Raw genomic sequence first — 18,811 nt, 5'->3', positions numbered from 1 at the left:
AAAGGATTAGATGCTCCAGTTAGTTGTTGCTTGCGATGCTTCCATCAAATTACGATTTAAGTACTTGTTTAACTTACATCACATCTTTGTTGATTTATGTTCTGCTGGGATATCTCATACTTCAGTGTACATGGATATTTCCAAGGAATTGGATCTATACGTTTCTGTATAGATCTGTTAACTTTCTCCTAAATATATTGCTTGTTCTTAAAACCAACGTTTTATGAGAATAATTCTTGTACTTGTCTCCCACAGGCGATCAGTTTTCTCAGCCTATTAAATTTCCCATCAACGGAATCTCAGATGTGAAAATCACCTCAGGAGACAGTGAAAAGTTCCCGTCGAGTTCTAAAAAGTCTGAGGAGTGGCCTGACTGGAGCGAGCCTGAGGAGCCTGAGGACAAACCTGTCGACACAGAGATTTGCCCTGCAGACCCCCATGCTGCTGCCAGGTCGCCATTCACCGACTTGAATGCAGAGGCGGCGGCTTGGGATGACTTTGAGCCCAGCGGTGTAGATACTGAAATAAACCCAGGAGGTGGAATCACGGCTGCAAGACCTGTCACCTCAGGGGAGCAAAAGGCCACTCCTACTTTGCGTCCACTCACTGAAGAGGCCAAGCCTTTGAAATCAAGCCTACCCCAAAAGACCAGTCTTGCACGAAGCAGGGATGACCCAGACCAAACCAAGCCACCAAAAGTGTCGTCACAAGAAAGGCGCCTTAAAGCTCCATCAGAACTTGGTTTAGGAGAGGAGTTTACCATACAGGTGAAAAAGAAGCCAGTAAAAGACCCAGAGTTGGATTGGTTTGCTGATATGATCCCAGAAATTAAGCCTTCAGCTGCTATTCTTATTTTACCTGAACTGAGGACAGAAACAGTAGCTCCCAACAAGGATAACGTCTCATCAGTGATGCACTTTTCCTCAAAATTTGCTGCAGCAGAAATTACTGAGGTGAGGATTATTAAATTGTGCATAATAGTTTATGCTTCCCTCACAGGTAGCAGCTGCACTGTCCCATTGATAACAAACATGCTGTTTTCCCAGTGAGAGAAAAGACTGATGTCCACAATTGGGTAACATGATCAAGCATAAAATGAATAAGATCAGTTCCTATAAATGGCATCTTTCGTTCCCTAGAAAAATGTAGCAGTGCTTGGGCTAATAAATGGGCCACTTTTTACAATAATAATCTTTTTTGTCTGGAAAAGGGATTAAACCAAGAATGTGGTGTCATCAAGCTGATTTTACTGGCTTATATGGTCCTTGGAACGTTATTTCCCAATACTGTGGTTTTGTAATTCTGGAACCAAAGTAATTCTACTTTTCAGCTTCCTAGTCCAGTAAATTATTTTACTTAGTACAAGGAAATGTATTCTGGCATCAAAAGACACGCGTTGCGCCCCTTTTAAATTCCTGATCTTTCAAATCTGAACATGATTTGTTTCAGCAGGTTGCCCTTGGCTTGCTTTCTTTTGTTGCAGGGAGAGGCTGCAGGCTGGGGAGAAGATGGCGACCTGAACTGGGAAGACAATACCTGGTGACAACGGGTGTGAGTTAATCTTTAGGAAAATGGATTCCTTTTTTAAAAAATCAAATACCTCAAAAGCAGGCTCTGCAGACAAGAAAACCCAAAAGCATCCTGTTTTTCTCATACCAGGAGCTCTTTTTCCAGTCAGTGCCAACAGAAGTGTGAGACCTGGCGTGCTGGCGGGGAGCCCTGGGCGGTGCAGAGGTTCACAGCCCTTCTCAGAGGAAGAGGCTGTGTGTCTGACTGAGGCCAGTTTCTGTGAAGAGCAAGTGGCTGTGGAAAGGTTGACCTTTACTGCTTTTTTCCAGAACAATTCTGGAAGTAAAGAAAATAAATACAAAAACTCAAGCTGATTAGCTTAATTTTGTGCTATTTCTTTGTCAGAAGAGTAAGTTCTATTATGAAATCAACTTATTGAAAAAATTTTAGCTATAAAGTATATAAATGATTTTAAATTGCTAAGGTTTCCTTAGGCAGTTTATTTGTTTACAGATGTACTATCTGAGTGAGTTACCGACTGTTCCTGTATTATTACCTTGTACCAAAGCTCTTCATGAGATATATCCCCACCATCCTGTTCTCTAAATGTCCAATAAAGACTATTTTAACTAGAATCAACTTTAGAAAAGTTTTATGTGTTAGAAAATGTACAGACAGACATATAATTACATCAATATTTTCATCTATAGGTGAAATGCACTGTAGGATGACAGAAAAAATCATCCAGCTCTTACCTAGCGATAATTAATATGGTCCAGTCCATTCAGTTTTCACCCTAGAATACATGATGTTTTAGCTTATCAATCCTTTCTTGGAGTGTCTCCATTTTTGTCAGAAGCCAGTCTGGAGGAGGAGACTTTTGGAGTAATAACTCGATTGCCTCCAAGGCCGCTGTTGCTGCTTGCAGTGCTGACCTGTACTCTTCTTCCAAGGGGAGCTCGTGACGGGCTCTTTTCGCAGAAGGCTGGCAAATGAGAAAAACAAGTAGTGCCATGATACCCATTCCAAAATTGTAAAAATAAAGAACTTTCCTTTGGACTAGAGTAAAGCTTATAAGGACAAATTCTAAAGCTGTAAAGTTTTATATGAAAATTTTATTCCGGTTATTGGTTCACAAGCGCAGGAGGGCACCCGCCCCCTGCAAGCGTCTGGAGAGAGATGTGAAGGCATTTTTGGTTTGTCACAGGGATTCAGGCTGCTACTACCATTAATGCTCAAGGTTGAAGGAAACTAAGAAGTGCTGCCTTGTCCAGTAACTTCCAGTGAGTATTCTTTAGCCATATAATCTGTCCTTACAAAAAAGCTCCAAATATGAATTTTCTAAATGCCTGCTGTTTTTCTTTTTAATGCTGAGTTTATAATGATGCTTTCGGAGCCAGTTCAGTAAATTGCCAGGGTTTCTAACATCACCGCACCAGGAAGGGGAAGAAGGATTGGGGCCAAGACAGTTTTTATAATCCCTGTCTTCCTAAGGAAGCTCATAACATATAAATTCTTGAGGGCTTATTTATACTACTGATATATTTAACTTTACAGATGTAAGGCATAAAAGTTAACATGTCTTAAAAACAATTTTTTTTTTTTTTTAATGAGAACTGTAACTTAAATTTACCATTATGGATTACCGTTCCAAATATACTATTACTGCTCAAAACAAGTTTAATATCCTTAGAGGTATCAGATTTCTGCCTTTTAATAGGTAGATGTGATTTCTAGACAGTGCCAAAAACTCTTAGGCTGATTTGATGAATGAGGCAAAGGATCAAAGTAAACATTTTGGAAGGTAAGTTAATTGGTTTTCTTCTGTGGTTCAGAAACTACTGCATTTGTAGCATCACTGGTACAAAGACATAACTTTCCCAAAGGTTACTACAAATAATTGACAGTTATGTTAAGAGTATATTTTGTATGATTTTTAAAACTTTTTTTGTAGTCCCTCCTCTGTTCTATGTGTTGATAAGCTTTCAGAAGAAGAAATGTGATTTTTAAGAGTAGCTACCATAAAACAATTTTACATGTCTAGATCTATTTATTTTGATATTCAGTATGAGGCCAAGAACCATGCTAGTTTCTGTTTTATCAGTAAGTAATAAGGCAGAATTTCTTATTAAAGCTTGATCCACACTGAAAAGCAGTCCATACCTGTAAAGCTGACTTCTTTGCTTCTTCTACAGTAACTTTAGCAAAGGGCTCCCAGAAGGTACCTTTTTCCTGTTTGACACGTTCCACTCTGGCAGCTGCAGTTTCCTCTACAAACCCCGTCTGCCAGAGACCATGAAAAACCAAGCAAACATCAACATTAGCATTCTCTACTCAATATTAAAATGGTGTGATATTCAGAAGGTGAAAAGGCCTGCGTGTTTAAGTGCCGGCTGTTAAACTGCTCTGGTTTAGCCTGTGAACTAAGCAAATTTTGGAAGTAAGTTGCAGTCATCTGTAAATGTATCCTCAGTGTAATTGGGGTAAAATTATTCCACAGTGTTCTCCTTCCCTACAGAAAAATGATAGTCTGATAGCCTTTACTGAATAGGGTGAGAAATTGTTGAAAGCAACATGTGCACACACTTACTTATCATCCAGCTGATATGTAATATATGCATATATAAAAATAATAAGAGACACAGTCCAGTTCAATAATGAGATTATATTAAAAAATTAAGTACTTAAGCATAATTCACTTTCTCCTAGCATTCTAAATTTGTGGTGTAACTGTTCTGTGAGTGCTTCAATTAACCTTTAACTTACATCCTACCACTATCTCCATATAAGTTTCAAAGCATGCACAAATATGGGAGCCATACGATTCAACAGTTTGGAAAGTCACTATTTGGAAAAGCCATGACTGAATTACAGGGGTGAACATGATCCTCACAGGCCTACGATTCTACGTGTGAATCTAATTATGATGAGTAACAGGTGAGGGATCCTCATTCTTCATCTCACTGCCTGAATGATCAATGCAATAGTATCCCAAACTACAGGCAGAGCAACTCCAAAGTGTTTTACTTCTGACTTGTAATGAGGTCCCAACTGCTTAATAATAATGTGGGTCACCACTGTGTTAATAAGCACTGTGAAAAATTGGAGCTAACAAAGATATTCAACTTGGTTATAATTTGAAAAAAAAAGTAACATGATAAAGAACAAAATATGTGCCACTACTATTTTGATTCTATATAAATAAAATACCTTCTCCAGAAAAGATACAACTTTCTTCTTTGTTTCTTCAGAACTGAGACACTGTGGAACTATCTCTTCATGATTTGTTCCCTATTAAAAGATTTGACAAAACTAATTTCAATATATTTCAACAGCTTGCAAAGACAAGTACATGAGTTTTAAGAGCTACCTTAATTAAAAATGCATTTTAAAAGAAAATACTCAGTGCCAGAGGATACTCAAAAGATAATAAGCTCATAGTTATTTCAGGATGCCTTAGGATAATTAATACAATATTCTGCACAAGTGTGGAGCTGTAAGCTGTAAGGACTTCTGCCCAGTCATCCCAACATCTCTGGGCCCCCTTATGACCACAGGCATGCTGCACTACAGTGGGTAAAAGTAACCCAACGGCAGGGTCGCCTTCTCTACAGAACCAAGCTAACAGGTCTGTGTTCATCAAACTCTAGCCCCTGTGATAGGTGGAGATGAAATGTACTCTCAATCGACCCCAAAATAGTGTCTGAGTTAGTACACCTGGTCTGAATGCCTGTTCTGATTGTTACTACTCATAGGACCTTAGGAAAGTCACCTCACTTCTCTGGGTCTCATTTTTAGGTCCTGTAAAATAGATGACTAGTAATATATCCTCCAGCAGAAAATACTATGACTGAGATACAAAAGCAGCTCAATAAATGTTTTTGGAATGTTTTGGAATATCTGAGATACTAAATTATTTTAGAGGTCACTGTGATAGACTGGCCTTCTAATTACCTCAGCAAACTGAGTAAACGCCTCCAAGGAATGTTGTTCTAGTAGCCAATTCCTGTCAGCTAGCAGTAAGGCAAAAACAGAAGATAGGTGGGGCAGAATTTTGTCCTAAAAAGAAAACCAAACCTTATTAAATAGAGGAAAACCTCAGCAGAGTACACTGATTATTCTAACGTTGTCAAATTTCCGTAATTCTGTCCCGGTGAACACGTGTTAAAACATGTTAAATCATGTCACTCTTTCGCTCAAATCCTTCCAGTAGCTTCCCGTTTCCCTCAGAGTAAAAACCAAAGTCCTCACCACAGCCTGCAAAGCCCCACTGCCTCTGCGTTAGCTCTCCTATCAGGCGTGCTCCCATCTCAGGGACTTCCATTTACTATTTCCCCTGCTCTGGAAATGCTTTCCCCAGATACCTGCTTGGCTTGCTCTCAGCTTCAGGTTTTACCCACGTCACCGTGGTGAGGACTCCAGTGACAAAGTTCGATTTAAGACTCTGCCCCCGTAACATACACATTCTTTCTTCCCCTTCCCTGCTTTATTTCTCTCCGTAGCATTCACCACCATTTAGTACACTACATATATCCCCACTTTATTAGTCTGTTGCCTCACAACAGTTGAGAGTCAGTATTTATTAGTTTCATTCATTACTGAACCCCCAGTGATTAAAATAGTGCCTGACACATAGCAAGAACTCAAGTTTTTTCTTGAATGAATAAATGAATCAATTTCATCATGTGGCTTCAAATGCCTCTCATATGCTGATGAATCCCCAAAATTTCTTCACACCTTAATTTCACTCCTGGGAATATGTAAGGTAATGTCTGCTAATAAAACATTTGTTCCATAGGTTCTGGGCCCATTAGGGTCAGTAGTTATGCACTAATGAAGCAGCATTTTAGAATACATTCGTTTTATGCTAAAAAGAAGATAGCTCAAATCCAAGTATCTTTGAATACTTTTGTCCAGAGAGTTGAAAAGAAGCTGGCGAGTACACACTTATCTCATGAGACACCTTACGTGATGAAAACAAACGGTATGGTATTGTTTACCTGTGAACAAGAGAGCCCTTTAGAAACTAACCAGTTCAATTTTTGGTTTCAAAGGTTTTAATCAACACGTACTGAGATAATGTCCGTCCATCATGTTTTTGCTCAAGTTAACGTAAAAAGTTCTCATCACTGAACTCTTTATAGTGTAATATCTCCCGTGGAGGTGGGAAAAAAAGGTCAGCTGTCTAGAATTGTTGTTTTGACCACAGACAGTAATAAGGAAGAAAAAACTCAATTTAGGAGGAAGACCTCCTTTTGCTGTGAAGCATGTCTTAAAGTTCAGTAGAAGTGTATTGCCAGGCCTTTACAGTTTTATAAATAAATATCCATTTGTCAACTCTATATATACTTTGCAACATTTTCAAAAATATCGTCTTAAACAAACAGGCTGCCTTTCATGGATATAAAACCAAGAGAATAACTTTTATAAATCACCCCATTTCCTCATTATACACCACTCTCTAGAAGACATAAATATGTTTTCCTTCCTCAGGAACTTTGTGTGCTAGAGCCCGACTAGAATAAATCTCACACCATAGCCAACCCTATAAATTACTTGTATGTCAACATATATTTTTCTAAAAGTAAATAAAATGAGTTCTATTTTGACAGTTACCCTCTCTTCACAAAATATATTTTTCCCCCAATTTTCTTTGTCAACAATCCACAGAATTTCAGAAATTAAAGCCTGAAAATCCATCAGTAATTCTTAGAGATTTTGTTAACATGGGAACAAAAGAATTAAGAGAGTATTATTACCTGGATGGCTTGAGGTATAAAAAGTTTTCCCAGGGAAGACAGAAAATCAAGAACTGCCAAACGAACATGGTCAGGAGGCTCTGATTTGAGTAGTGAGGTCTGCAAAGTTATTACCTAAGGGCACAAAGACCAAAGAACAGTTATAAATGAAAACAAATGCTTTGTAGAGACATGACTAAGATTTTGATGGGTATGTAGGAGGGGAAACAAAACCAAACCCAGGACAGTTGAACATTCCACAAAGCCTACACTTCACAGGTGGAATTTTAATAAAACAAAATGACTGAGTCAATCATTACAACATCAGTCCTACCAACCACTGTAAAAAAAATGAAAAATCCATGTGTTTCTGAAAAATGATATACCAGTGCTCTTCTTTTAAATCTTCAAAATTATTTTGTATTTTAAATTCTAGAGAGAGAAGTTCATTATTTAAAACATGGGTTGGCCAACTTTCTGTAAAGGGCCAGATGGTAAATATTTTAGGCTTTGCAAGCAACGTGTTCCCTGTTACATATATATACATACACATACACACACACACATTTTTTTTAACCTTTAAAAATGTAAAAATCATCCTTAGCACTTGTGCTGAAAACAGGAGGGCAGAATCTAGCCAGGAGGCCATAGTTTGCCAACCCTTGGTTTAAAGGAGCACTGAGCTAGTCTATAAAGGAGGCAATATCTAAATGAAAAATTATGTTGAAATTTTAAAATGTTATTTGGAGTTTTTGAAGATAGGCAAAATTATTTACATTAAAACGATCACTAATTTTTCAAAAACAACTAGAATCTTCAGAATCAACATAATTTGAGTCAATTATTTTATTATATTCTCATTCTCTGTAATTACACATAATGGTAATTTAAAATATACCTAATTAGTAAATATTTGTTAATGCTAAGTTCTTCATGTGCACAACCAGAAACCAGAGTTACTAAAAACGAAGTGTTGCTAGTCTCACTCTGCAATATGCTGTGACAGGGTATTACTTCTTCTGTCATCCTCCTGAATAGGAAAGGTTAGCTTTACCTCGGGACAGTTTTTGTTTCTTAAGTGACTGTGAGCTTAAGCCACTCCTGAATTTGGGGATCAAGTCTGTCTAGTATGGACTCATTCCAAAGCCTCAAATCACTTCAGGTAAGATGAAGGCCTTCTCCGTTTTTCCCTCTCTCCATTGCTTAGAACCTCCAAAAGCGAGGCATACCTGAGGCAACACCACACGGATCCCCCAGTGACCCCTGTTCTGCCACGCAAGCTGGGGGCCAGAGAGAAAATTCAGTAGTGCTCCTCCTTAGTCATTTTATTTCTTCAAAGAAACAATGAGGATTATCCTTAAGTCCATGGTGGTTATATTCCACACTCCCACAGCTGCTGGCATGCCTTTGAAAATGCTATGAATGCAGGGTTCACACGTAAACTATGACTCCTAACCTCAGGGATTTTTCCTGAGCAGTTAGCAGCAACAATGAAAAAGGTCTGACTACTCAGCATCAAGGAGATAAGAGAAGAACAGATAACTTGCTCACTATTCTTACCTGACTTATCAGCTGAGGATCTAGAGTTTGAATGAAAAATCCCAGCAGTGGAAGTAAAAGGCAGAGTGTCTGTTGAACATAAGGTTGACCTGTTACCTTAAATAAGAAGCACAAAATAATTTTGGTGAAAATTTTCAATTACATGAGAATAGCAACATTTGCATTTATTATATATGCTAAGCACTTTATTACCTCACTTATTCCTTATAACTGTGAGATAGGTATTATCACTTTAATAAGAAAAAGGGGCAGAAAGGTTAAATAATTTGCTCTAGATCACAGAGCTAGGAAAAAGCAGAGCCATGTTTCAAACCAAGATTTAACTCAGATGGGGATCTAATTACTTTTATCTGTCACTGAAAAAGCTTGCTTATTCCTTAGTCTCCTTAGAATTCCATTTCTCCTCTCCATAATTGTTTCTATCATGATATTGTAAGCTATATCACCAAGAGAGGTCCTCAGTGAATATTTATTGAATGATTTTTAAGGATCAGAGGAAAGTACTCATTGAAGTCAAAATGCTGCAGTAGTGAAATCTGACCTTAGACATAAACTTTAATGATAAAACATCATCTGCAAAACCATTTCTATTATTTCCCAAGTGTGAATGTTGCCTTCAGCTTCCATTGACCGAAACAACCAGAGGTCACACATTTATTTCAACTTAAATGTCATATTTAGATATTTAACTAAATATGATTTCTAAACTACAATGATCTGTGGAACACACATCATTCTAATTCTAGCCTGATCATCACTTGGCTTTCTGGCTTTTCTGGAAAAGAGTAATACCAATTAGCCACATGCATTTACTTGCCCCTTCCACCTTTAAGCCACACCACTGTCCACTGCCCAAAAGATTTTATAAAAAGACCCTGGAATAACAAACAAGCTATACCAACCAAAGACAGAAGAAAACAATAGAAGAGATTTTTTTAAAAAATAGGATCAAACTGGTCTTGAAAATAGCGAGAACATCACTTTCACTTCAGTAGGTTCTAGTTTTACTAATATAATTCTATCACACTTTTTCCTTTTTAAAAAAAAAAAAATTATTTATTTTTGTCTGTGTTGGGTCTTCGTTTCTGTGCGAGGGCTTTTTCTCCAGTTGCGGCAAGCGGGGGCCACTCCTCATCGCGGTGCGCGGGCCTCTCACTTTCGTGGCCTCTCCCGTTGCGGAGCACAGGCTCCGGACGCGCAGGCTCAGCGGCCATGGCTCACGGGCCCAGGCGCTTCGCGGCATGTGGGATCTTCCCGGATCGGGGCACGAACCCACGTCCCCTGCATCGGCAGGCGGACTCTCAACCCCTGCGCCACCAGGAAAGCCCTATCACACTCTTAAATACAACTGGCTGAAAGAGTACCAGTAGGTATTTTAAGTTCTAATCACAAGTTCTACGAAGAACCTAAAGAAATTACATACAGGGCTTCCCTGGTGGTGCAGTGGTTGGGAGTCCGCCTACCGATGCAGGGGACACGGGTTCGTGCCCCGGTACGGGAGGATCCCACATGGGCCCGTGAGTCATGGCCGCTGAGCCTGCACGTCCGGAGCCTGTGCTCTGCAATGGGAGAGGCCACAACAGTGAGAGGCCTGCGTACCGCAAAATAAATAAATAAATTACATACATTTTACGCTACAGGGAAATTTCAGTATTATTCTTTTTTCAATATTTTATTTTTCAGGGAAATGATTAGTTGCTTTCCTTACCAGTTTAATGTTTAAAAGAGCCCAAAGCTGACTCCCAACTTCCTTAACTGCAGTTTGCTGTCCCATATCCAGAGCTTCACTAGCAGAATTACATACAGCAAGCAAAGCAGAGAGCACTGTGTTCTAAAGGGGAGAGACAGGGAAAGGACCTGAGTTTAGATACCAGTCTAAAGAAGCTGGAACCCAATTACCTGGAGGTTTTCAGTTACTTACAACTCTTCATAAAAACCCACGTAGAGTTATATTTCTAAGACCCAAAACCATCTCTTCAGCGATTTCTTTAATACATGTATATTTTGCTAAAACTAATTTTCCTTATACACAGAAACATTTGCTTCATTTTTCTAAATAAAGAAACTTTTTTTCCTTTTAGGTTGAAAATTTAACAAAATGTAAACACCATCATATTTTAATAAATAGGTTTGATACAAATGGCCAGTACGGTCAAGCTAATTTATAATCTTCATCAACTAAAAATTTTATATTTTTACATTATATACTTAGCAGTCTTTTAAAGTTAGCAGATTATTGTTGCTGCTGTTTTATAAACTTTAAAATTTTTCAGCAACACTGCATTCAATAAACAAATATAGTACCTAAGTACACTATCTAGAATTTGAAACTAAAGACAATTTTCCCTGGATTCGCTCTTATCTATATATCACATCTCTCTCTGACTGGCCAGGAATGGGGTTGGTTTGGGCGTGGTAACAATCAGTAACCTTGCCTTTCATCCATTATACGTCAACAACCACACTTAATTTTATGTAATTACCATACAGCTTTTAATTTATGATTTACTTATTTCCTTTTACAAATAAGCATGTTAAGTGACCTGCTGAACTAAAGTTTTGGTCATAGAGCAAAAATCTGCTGAATTTTAGAAAATAGGTGCTTTTATTTTATCTAATACAAAAGACGTTTTGTCTTTACTATAGAAATCTGTGCACAATAACTGCAACATCTGAACAAGTTCACCTACTCCTAACTAGGTAATTAATACTTTTCCCAAAATAAAGGCACATAAAAATTTATATTCCCTTTCAATGTATGTAAATGTTTTAAATTATCTTGATGATTATGGTCAAGTGCCATTATGTAACAGAGTATCAGAACATTTACACTCATTATAGAAATATAAGTCCTGAGAAAACCCTGAACTCATAATTTAAAACTGCAAATAGGTCCTCATCCCCTTGAATGCCCTGTCTTCATCCTTGCTTGATTCTTCTCATCACAAACTGATATATAATATATATTATGAATATATATATTTATTACTTCTCTGTCCACAGCTAAGCTAGAATGTAAGTCCATGAGAGCAGGAATTTTTGTTTGTTTTGTTCCCTGATATATTTCCAATGCCTAAAACAGAGCTTGACACATATGAGCATTCAAAATATGAATGAATGAATCAAAGAATTAGCAAATAAACACTTAACTACATGTACTATATTCAGTTTTTTAAATTGTATTTTTCTTTACTTACAGATGAATTTCTTTTTTATTCCATTATTTTAAGAGGGAGCATTCTAAATAGAAAGGTACATAAAAGCTCTGAAGAGGTTTGCATAAAATGAGGGTTGTACATCAAATAGAAGAATCATGTCTGCCTAATCCAGAGATAATGTCAGCAAAAATACTACAAATAAAGTATTTCATAATGTGTTTCATGTTGTTCCAATGTGTCTTGAGCTACAGACACTCTCCCCCGCTAACATTTACATCAATCAAGATAATAGTAGTTTCTCAAAGACTCGTACAATGTAGAAATCTGAACCTCTTGCTAGATTCTAACCTGAGGGCACAAACTGTCTGTCTTTTTAACAGTACATCCCCAGTAACCGAGCTTAATAAACAGCTACTGAATGAATCAAGGCCATCAAAATTATCTTACCAGAGACTCAAGTTCTCCCAACGTTCGACTGCTGCTTAGCCACTTCCTGCACTGTGCAGTGCCTGATCTGCTGACCTCAAGTGCAGTTTGTTTCCTAAGCTCAGCAGGTAATGCCTGAAAGGAAATATATTGCCACAGAAGCAGATTTTCTGCTTCTTTTGGGGAAAATTTCTGGATAAACTCCACCTGAAACAAATTGTTAAAGAAACAAAAGTAACATAAAACAGTCTAGTGAATGGATACACCGAAGCTAAGTATTAGCTTCCATATTTAGTATTTTTTAAAAGTTCTTAACTGAATAGCAGTATCACAAGGCACCAGACCAAGGTAGCTTAAATGAACACACATTTTACCCGTTATTCTTGTTGTTGCTGCATTTGTTTCCAAAATGAAAAACACAGGTTAAGTGGAGCACAATATAAATGCATTAAGAAATGTTAAATAATGTATTTCATTATTAGTCACATCAGCTATTTTACATGCTCCTACCCAATAATTCTATTTTTTCCTAAGAATTTGTATACTCATCACCTTGCACAGCTCAATCAAAAGTAATATTCCCAAATATGCCAATGAGATTGATTTAGCCAACTTTTGTGGCTTACTACTCAGCTGATGATCACAGAGAACTTAAAGAAGCAAAGGTCATAGGTTCAGTTTTCCAATGGGCTAGCCGCCAGCTCTGTTCCACTTTAGACAACATATGAAACTCATTCACAAGTGTTCAGGATAGTATGGTTGGCAAATCCATTCTACCACTGAAATAATTCAAAGTGCTTGCCAGGTTAATAGGAAAACAGAACTGTTTTAAAACGTGTTGTCAACAGACTAGATAAAAATGGAAAACAAAAGTTCTAAAAAAAAAAGAGTTAAAATATTAAATTAGTTTCTGGTGGAAAAACAGCAAAAACTGGTACACTTACTAATTTAGGTATACTCTAACTAGGAATATTAATGTAATTTTTTTAGAAGAATAATTCAATTTACAATCCAAAATCTACTCGTTGAATGAAATTTTTCCTACATCAAAAATGAAAAAAAAACCTACTATATTAAATTTGACTGAGAAACTCTTCTACGTTATATATTTGAATGTTATTTTGTTTAGAGAAAATATTTAGCTGTCAAAACAAGGGAAAACTCATGTGGCTATCTTTTGGGATAGCTGATAAAGCCAGAAAAATGGATCCCTTCATGAGCTATGTGTCTATTATAATAAGCAGCTTTATTCATGAAACCAAACTGCACCAGGAAAGCCAAGAGAATTGTGCCAATTAATAAACACCTGTTCAAACAAGACCTTTCTTTATAATAATGAAGTCCAGTGAGTGACTGAGTTCCCTTCCCAAAATAGAACTATAAATAATAACATCCTGGACAATATTAAAGGGTAGGTGTTGCCAAGATTTGTTACATACAAAGACTGATTGATTGATTTACTATTCTGAGTTTGAAAACCTTGGCCTCAACACAATTTCCAAGATTTAAAACTGCGAGTGCTGACAGTTCACAAGGAATGAAGCATAAGGGGATGATGCGCAGAGCATTATGACTTCCCTCCTTAACACTAAGAGAAAAAATACACCAGTGGGCTTAAAATGCAAATATATAAAGTAATCTTTCCTTTACATAAATATGGTAGAACAACTAATGTGCTTAAATCAGGCATATTATATCCTTTCCCCTCAGGTAACCTCCTGGTACTTTTCCTTGTTCCTCTAAAACAGGAATATTGTTAATTTCACACACTAAAAGAACAATAGGATATGCAGTAATTACTCCCCATATTGAAACAGTGGATACATCTTAATCACTTTATATACTTGCATTCCCCCCCCAAATTATTATCTATCACAGACACCATACTTTTTAAAGTAAAACACCGCTATACTGAGATTAACTGTTTTCATTTATGTTAATGCTGCATCATAGATCCAAAATCTGGGTTTTTATTTCACTATCTAAAAAGACACCATCTTGTATGCAAAAGAATAATTATTTCCAGCTATACTGCCTGCCTCTCCTTTTCCCCTAGCATGTGCTCTCTCACCTTTGCTCTCTATTCCTGCCCACTCCCTCCCAGTTCACCCTTCCTTTAGCATGAATCTCAAATGCCACCATCTCCAACAGCTTCACCATTCCTACCTGTTCCCACACCACACGTCCCCAGTAAACACCCAACAAAACCTGATCTGCACCTCAGTCTTGACACTCATCACGTACTACCTTCTATTATGAGTGTTTTTATAAATTTATAATTTCTACTAGGTTATATGTTCCTTGAGATGTCATGATATAGTGTAGTGGAGTCCAAGTTTTTTATTTTAAGCAACAAAACACTATTAAAAATTTGTGAGCAAGCTTTGTATGTCTAAATAAAAGCAGATTTCCTAGGGTAAAAGGGAGTAAGGAGGCAGAGTCAACAGCCCACAAACAGAGGAGGCCCCTGAAGTAGCTGCATGAAGACTGAAAAGAACACTGGAGCTGTGGAAAGAGCACAGATCTGCGAGCAAGACAGATCTGATCGGAATCCCAGCTCAGTCATTTATTATGTTTGAGTTTGGGGTAGTTCTTTAATTTCCTTGAGTTATTATTTCTTCATCTGTAAAATGGACATAATATCATCATCTATCCCACAAGGCTGATGTAAAGACTAAAAGAATTGAAGTGCCTAGTACAAAGCCTGGTCCATATTTCAGTCTCAAAAAATACAGGTTTCCTCCCTGCCTACTTGAAGAAGAGGGATCAAGTCTTAAGAGAAAAGGAAAAAGAGCTGAGCATGACAGAAGAACTAACACTTGTTAAATGCTCACTTGATGTATAATATATATACATTCCCTATCTCCTCCGGTCTCACAACTGCCATCTGAGTAATAGAATTTCAATTTTAGGATTAACTAACTCTCCCAAGGACTCTCAGAACAGGGATTCAAATTCAGGTTTGTCCCTCAATTCTTAGTACAGTAACTTGACCACAGCAGGAAAAATCAGTATTTGATAACTGAAGGAAAAAATTAAAAGTAACCCCTCATTTATCTATAACTTACATATCTGATAGCTGCAATTATTTGGAAAAATTTAGAAAACTGAGAAGTATGTAAGAGATCTCTAAACATGGAGTTTATCTATAACAAAGCTTCTAGAACTCAGGGCTAATTCATTCTGAGTTGTATTATCCTAAAAATTAAAATTTCACAACCCTGGGAAAAGGATCTTATTCCCATTTTGTAAGTGAAAAAATTGAGGATCTCTTCCAGACCCCACTTCTTCAGGAAGGGCCTCCCAGTTAACAGGGCTTCTAGGAAGAACAGTGTACTGGAAACCAGGAGTAAGACATTTGATAGAGGAGAGAAAGGTATTAAAATTCTAAGAAATCTGGAGCAGACAACTCTTGAGGAGTTTGGGAGGGAAGAACAGCAACCCTAACATGTTTTCTAGAGGGCTGTGAGGTGGGCCTGGTATGCTTTTTGCCTTGGAGACACCGGTAAGGAAGAAAGCTAGGAGGTCAGTGTGGTTCCTCTGGTACCTGGCCAACCTCTCTCAGGCAGGAAAGCAGGCATGGGCTTGGGGCAAACACTCTAGTCAGAAGTAACTCCCAGCATTTATTGAGCATCCTCTAAGCCTGGTACTATTCTAAGTGTTTTGTATATATTATCACTAAGTCCTTACAACATTTTTCAAAATGGTTACACATATCTGTCACTTTGTAGACAGGGAAACAGTTTCAGATAGGATGACTTGCCAAGGCACTAAGGCCTGTAACCCCCTTCACTAACCCAGTGTTTTCCCAGCTTGTATCCATGTCAGAATCATGTAGGAATTTAATAATAACAATAACAACAACAAGTTAATGAGCCTCACCTCACAGCCACCACTCTATACCCACTCCATTCACAGGTTTAGGTTCTGGAACCTGTCTTTTTTAAAAAGCTCCCATAGGAGCTCCAAACTGACTAGTCCAAGGGACTATGCAAGGCTACACAGGTTCCTGTAACTGTACAATCTCCTCTGTCACAGCAGAGTTTGTTTTCCTCACAGTAGCAAACAACTAAGGCTCATCATACTTTGTTTTCCCCAAAAAGTTCAACTTATTTACTTAAAAAAAAAAAGGTATCATTATCATTAAGAGCATAATTAATATTCTAGTTCTTCAAAATAAGTTAAAAGGGGCAGAGGATATAGAACCACTTCAAGTATCTTAAATTTATGAGAAACAAGGAGAAAGAAGACAGAATTACCAATAGAATGATTATCTGTAACTTGCAGCAAAGACATTAATAAGGACTCTCTCCTTGACCAAACTTAAGTCAGGCTTTTCTTAGCCCTCCTCTCAAGTAGCCTTTGACCTCCAGCTTGTGTCCATCTTTTTTGGGCCTGCATCATCCAAGTTTAGCAAGAATCCTGCTAAGTCAATTTAGAAAAAATCCCTCACCCTTGGTATCTGATCATCCTGGTCTGTGTTCAGCAAGAATCCTGTCAAGCCAGAATCACCCCTGACTCCTGATGCTGCTTCTTAGTAATTTTTATCCACTGACCCCCACCCTGCTCCTTGATTATAGATCCGCACTAGTTTATGCTGTATTCAGACATAAGCCCAGTTCTACACTGAAGTCTCTTTGCTCCTATTGCAACAGCTCTGAATAAAATCTGTTTTTATCACTTTAACTACTGTATAGCTCTGGCTTTTCTTTAACATCAAAATCTAAACACACCTAAAACCAATAACCAAAGCAATGAAGACATTAAAAATTTATGTTCAGATCATGTCAGCATTTAAATGTAGAACAAATGGGGGTCAAAAAGCCTTCCAAAGTATCTGGATCCAATTCTCCTCAGGTGCTCAAAGACAGTGACGCAGATGGTATCCTTGCCTGCTGGGGTGGGGTCATGAAGAAGAAGAGGCGCCTCAATAGTACTGATAGGCTGGTGAGCTGATGACATTCTCCAGGGCAAGATTTTATCTGGGAAAGGCAGGAGAGAGAGGAGAGATTGACTGACTTAAACTCATAGCTTTTACAAGCTTTTATATGCCAAAATATTAACAGCAGCTCTTTCTGGGAAATAACCTGGGTAATTTTAATTTTTAACTTGGAGCTTTTCTTTATTTAATTTTTTCCCTTCCATGAACCTAGATTACTTTTATAATGAGAAAACAATTTTGGTATTACTTAAAAACAATACTTTGGAATTTCTATTTCTAATTACCATTTTGATTATAACTTGATATGTTAATTCCCCTGCTCAAAGATAATTCATGGAATTGTTTTAGATCTAAGCACAGAAGTGCAGAGGTAAATCTCTATAAGATGGAAGCTTCATTAAAAGATTTTATAAATTCCTATCATAATGTACTAGGAGAGCTTTTATTTAAAGTAGATACAATACACAAAACATAAAAATCACTCTTTGTTTTGTGCAAGATGTGTTGAAGATTTAGTAAAGTAGGTAAGTGCTCCAGACCATTAGCCATGGAGATACAGATGTCAGGCTGTCTGGTTATCATACACCTCACTGGATTTAGTCTACAATATCCTTATGAGGTAAACCAAGAAATATATGACACAATGACTCTACTAAAAGACAAAAGACACATGGACCCACATAAGATCTTTATCAAAGGCCAGGGACAAAAAAAAACAAACAGGTCATGACCATCTTATACGGAACATAAACATCTTGGAATTTAAAAGCAAAAAAAGACCAACATTGAAAAGATTAACATAAGTTGTCATTAAACAATTTTCTCTTTGTATCCATTCACAAAGCATCACTTCTTTTTTTTTTAAAATTTTTACTGGAGTATAGTTGCTTTACATTGTTGTGTTAGTTTCTACTGTACAGTAAAGTGATTCAGCTATACGTATACGTATATCCTGTCTTTTTTGGATTTCCTTCCCATTTAGGTCACCACAAAGCACTGAGTAGGGTTCCCTGTGCTATACAGTAGGTTCTCATTAGTTATCTATTTTAAACATAGTATCAAGTGTATATATGTCAATCCCCATCTCCTAATTCATCCCACTGCCCCCTTCCCCCCGCCCCTTGGTATCCATATGTTTGTTCTCTACGTCTGTGCTTTTACTTCTGCACAAAGCATTACTTCTTTTCCCAAAAGGCATCGATCACTATCACATTTAGTCCCTCTCAGAAAGAGACACAACAAAATCAAGAGTCAGACTGTCTAAGTTATTTCAGAGAGGGGGGTTGGGGGGGGGAGAGAGAGAGAGAGAAACGGGGGGAGGAGACAGTAAGAAGAACTCTTGGTCATCAACATTAAAGCTAACTCCTATTTTCTACTATACATTCAATTTAAAATTTATCCTCAATCAACCTAGTCTTTCTTTCCCAGAACAATCAATGAAACTCCATAAAATTTTGAAAATATGAGACAATTTCCCC

General features: G+C 37.5%; 2 protein-coding genes across 3 annotated transcripts in view; one reads left to right on the top strand and one right to left on the bottom strand.

Annotated features, from left to right (window-relative positions):
* SCYL3 (SCY1 like pseudokinase 3) overlaps positions 1-2,144 on the top strand; it is a 39,483-nt gene extending 37,339 nt beyond the window's left edge. For both annotated transcript variants that reach the window (XM_082667771.1, XM_082667772.1), the window contains 2 exons: positions 256-953; positions 1,484-2,144. In XM_082667771.1, coding sequence (XP_082523897.1) covers positions 256-953; positions 1,484-1,543 — 758 coding nt within the window. In that variant the 3' untranslated portion in view covers positions 1,544-2,144. The remainder of the gene's footprint in view (positions 1-255; positions 954-1,483) is intronic.
* Positions 2,145-2,273: 129 nt separating this feature from the next.
* The window catches only part of FIRRM (FIGNL1 interacting regulator of recombination and mitosis), a 52,376-nt gene continuing 35,838 nt past the window's right edge, over positions 2,274-18,811 (bottom strand). The window contains exons 16-24 of the mRNA XM_082667761.1: positions 17,284-17,373; positions 12,413-12,598; positions 10,516-10,638; positions 8,808-8,903; positions 7,269-7,382; positions 5,464-5,568; positions 4,720-4,800; positions 3,673-3,792; positions 2,274-2,494 (exon numbers count right to left, since the gene is read on the bottom strand). Of these exons, the coding sequence (XP_082523887.1) occupies positions 2,306-2,494; positions 3,673-3,792; positions 4,720-4,800; positions 5,464-5,568; positions 7,269-7,382; positions 8,808-8,903; positions 10,516-10,638; positions 12,413-12,598; positions 17,284-17,373 (1,104 nt within the window). The 3' untranslated portion in view covers positions 2,274-2,305. The remainder of the gene's footprint in view (positions 2,495-3,672; positions 3,793-4,719; positions 4,801-5,463; positions 5,569-7,268; positions 7,383-8,807; positions 8,904-10,515; positions 10,639-12,412; positions 12,599-17,283; positions 17,374-18,811) is intronic.

The sequence above is a fragment of the Grampus griseus genome (genome assembly GCF_964374135.1).
Source record: "Grampus griseus genome assembly, chromosome: 1".
NCBI classification, from domain to species: domain Eukaryota; kingdom Metazoa; phylum Chordata; class Mammalia; order Artiodactyla; family Delphinidae; genus Grampus; species Grampus griseus.
Note: the sequence above shows the minus strand (reverse complement) of the source record. Positions and strands in the feature narration are given on the sequence as shown.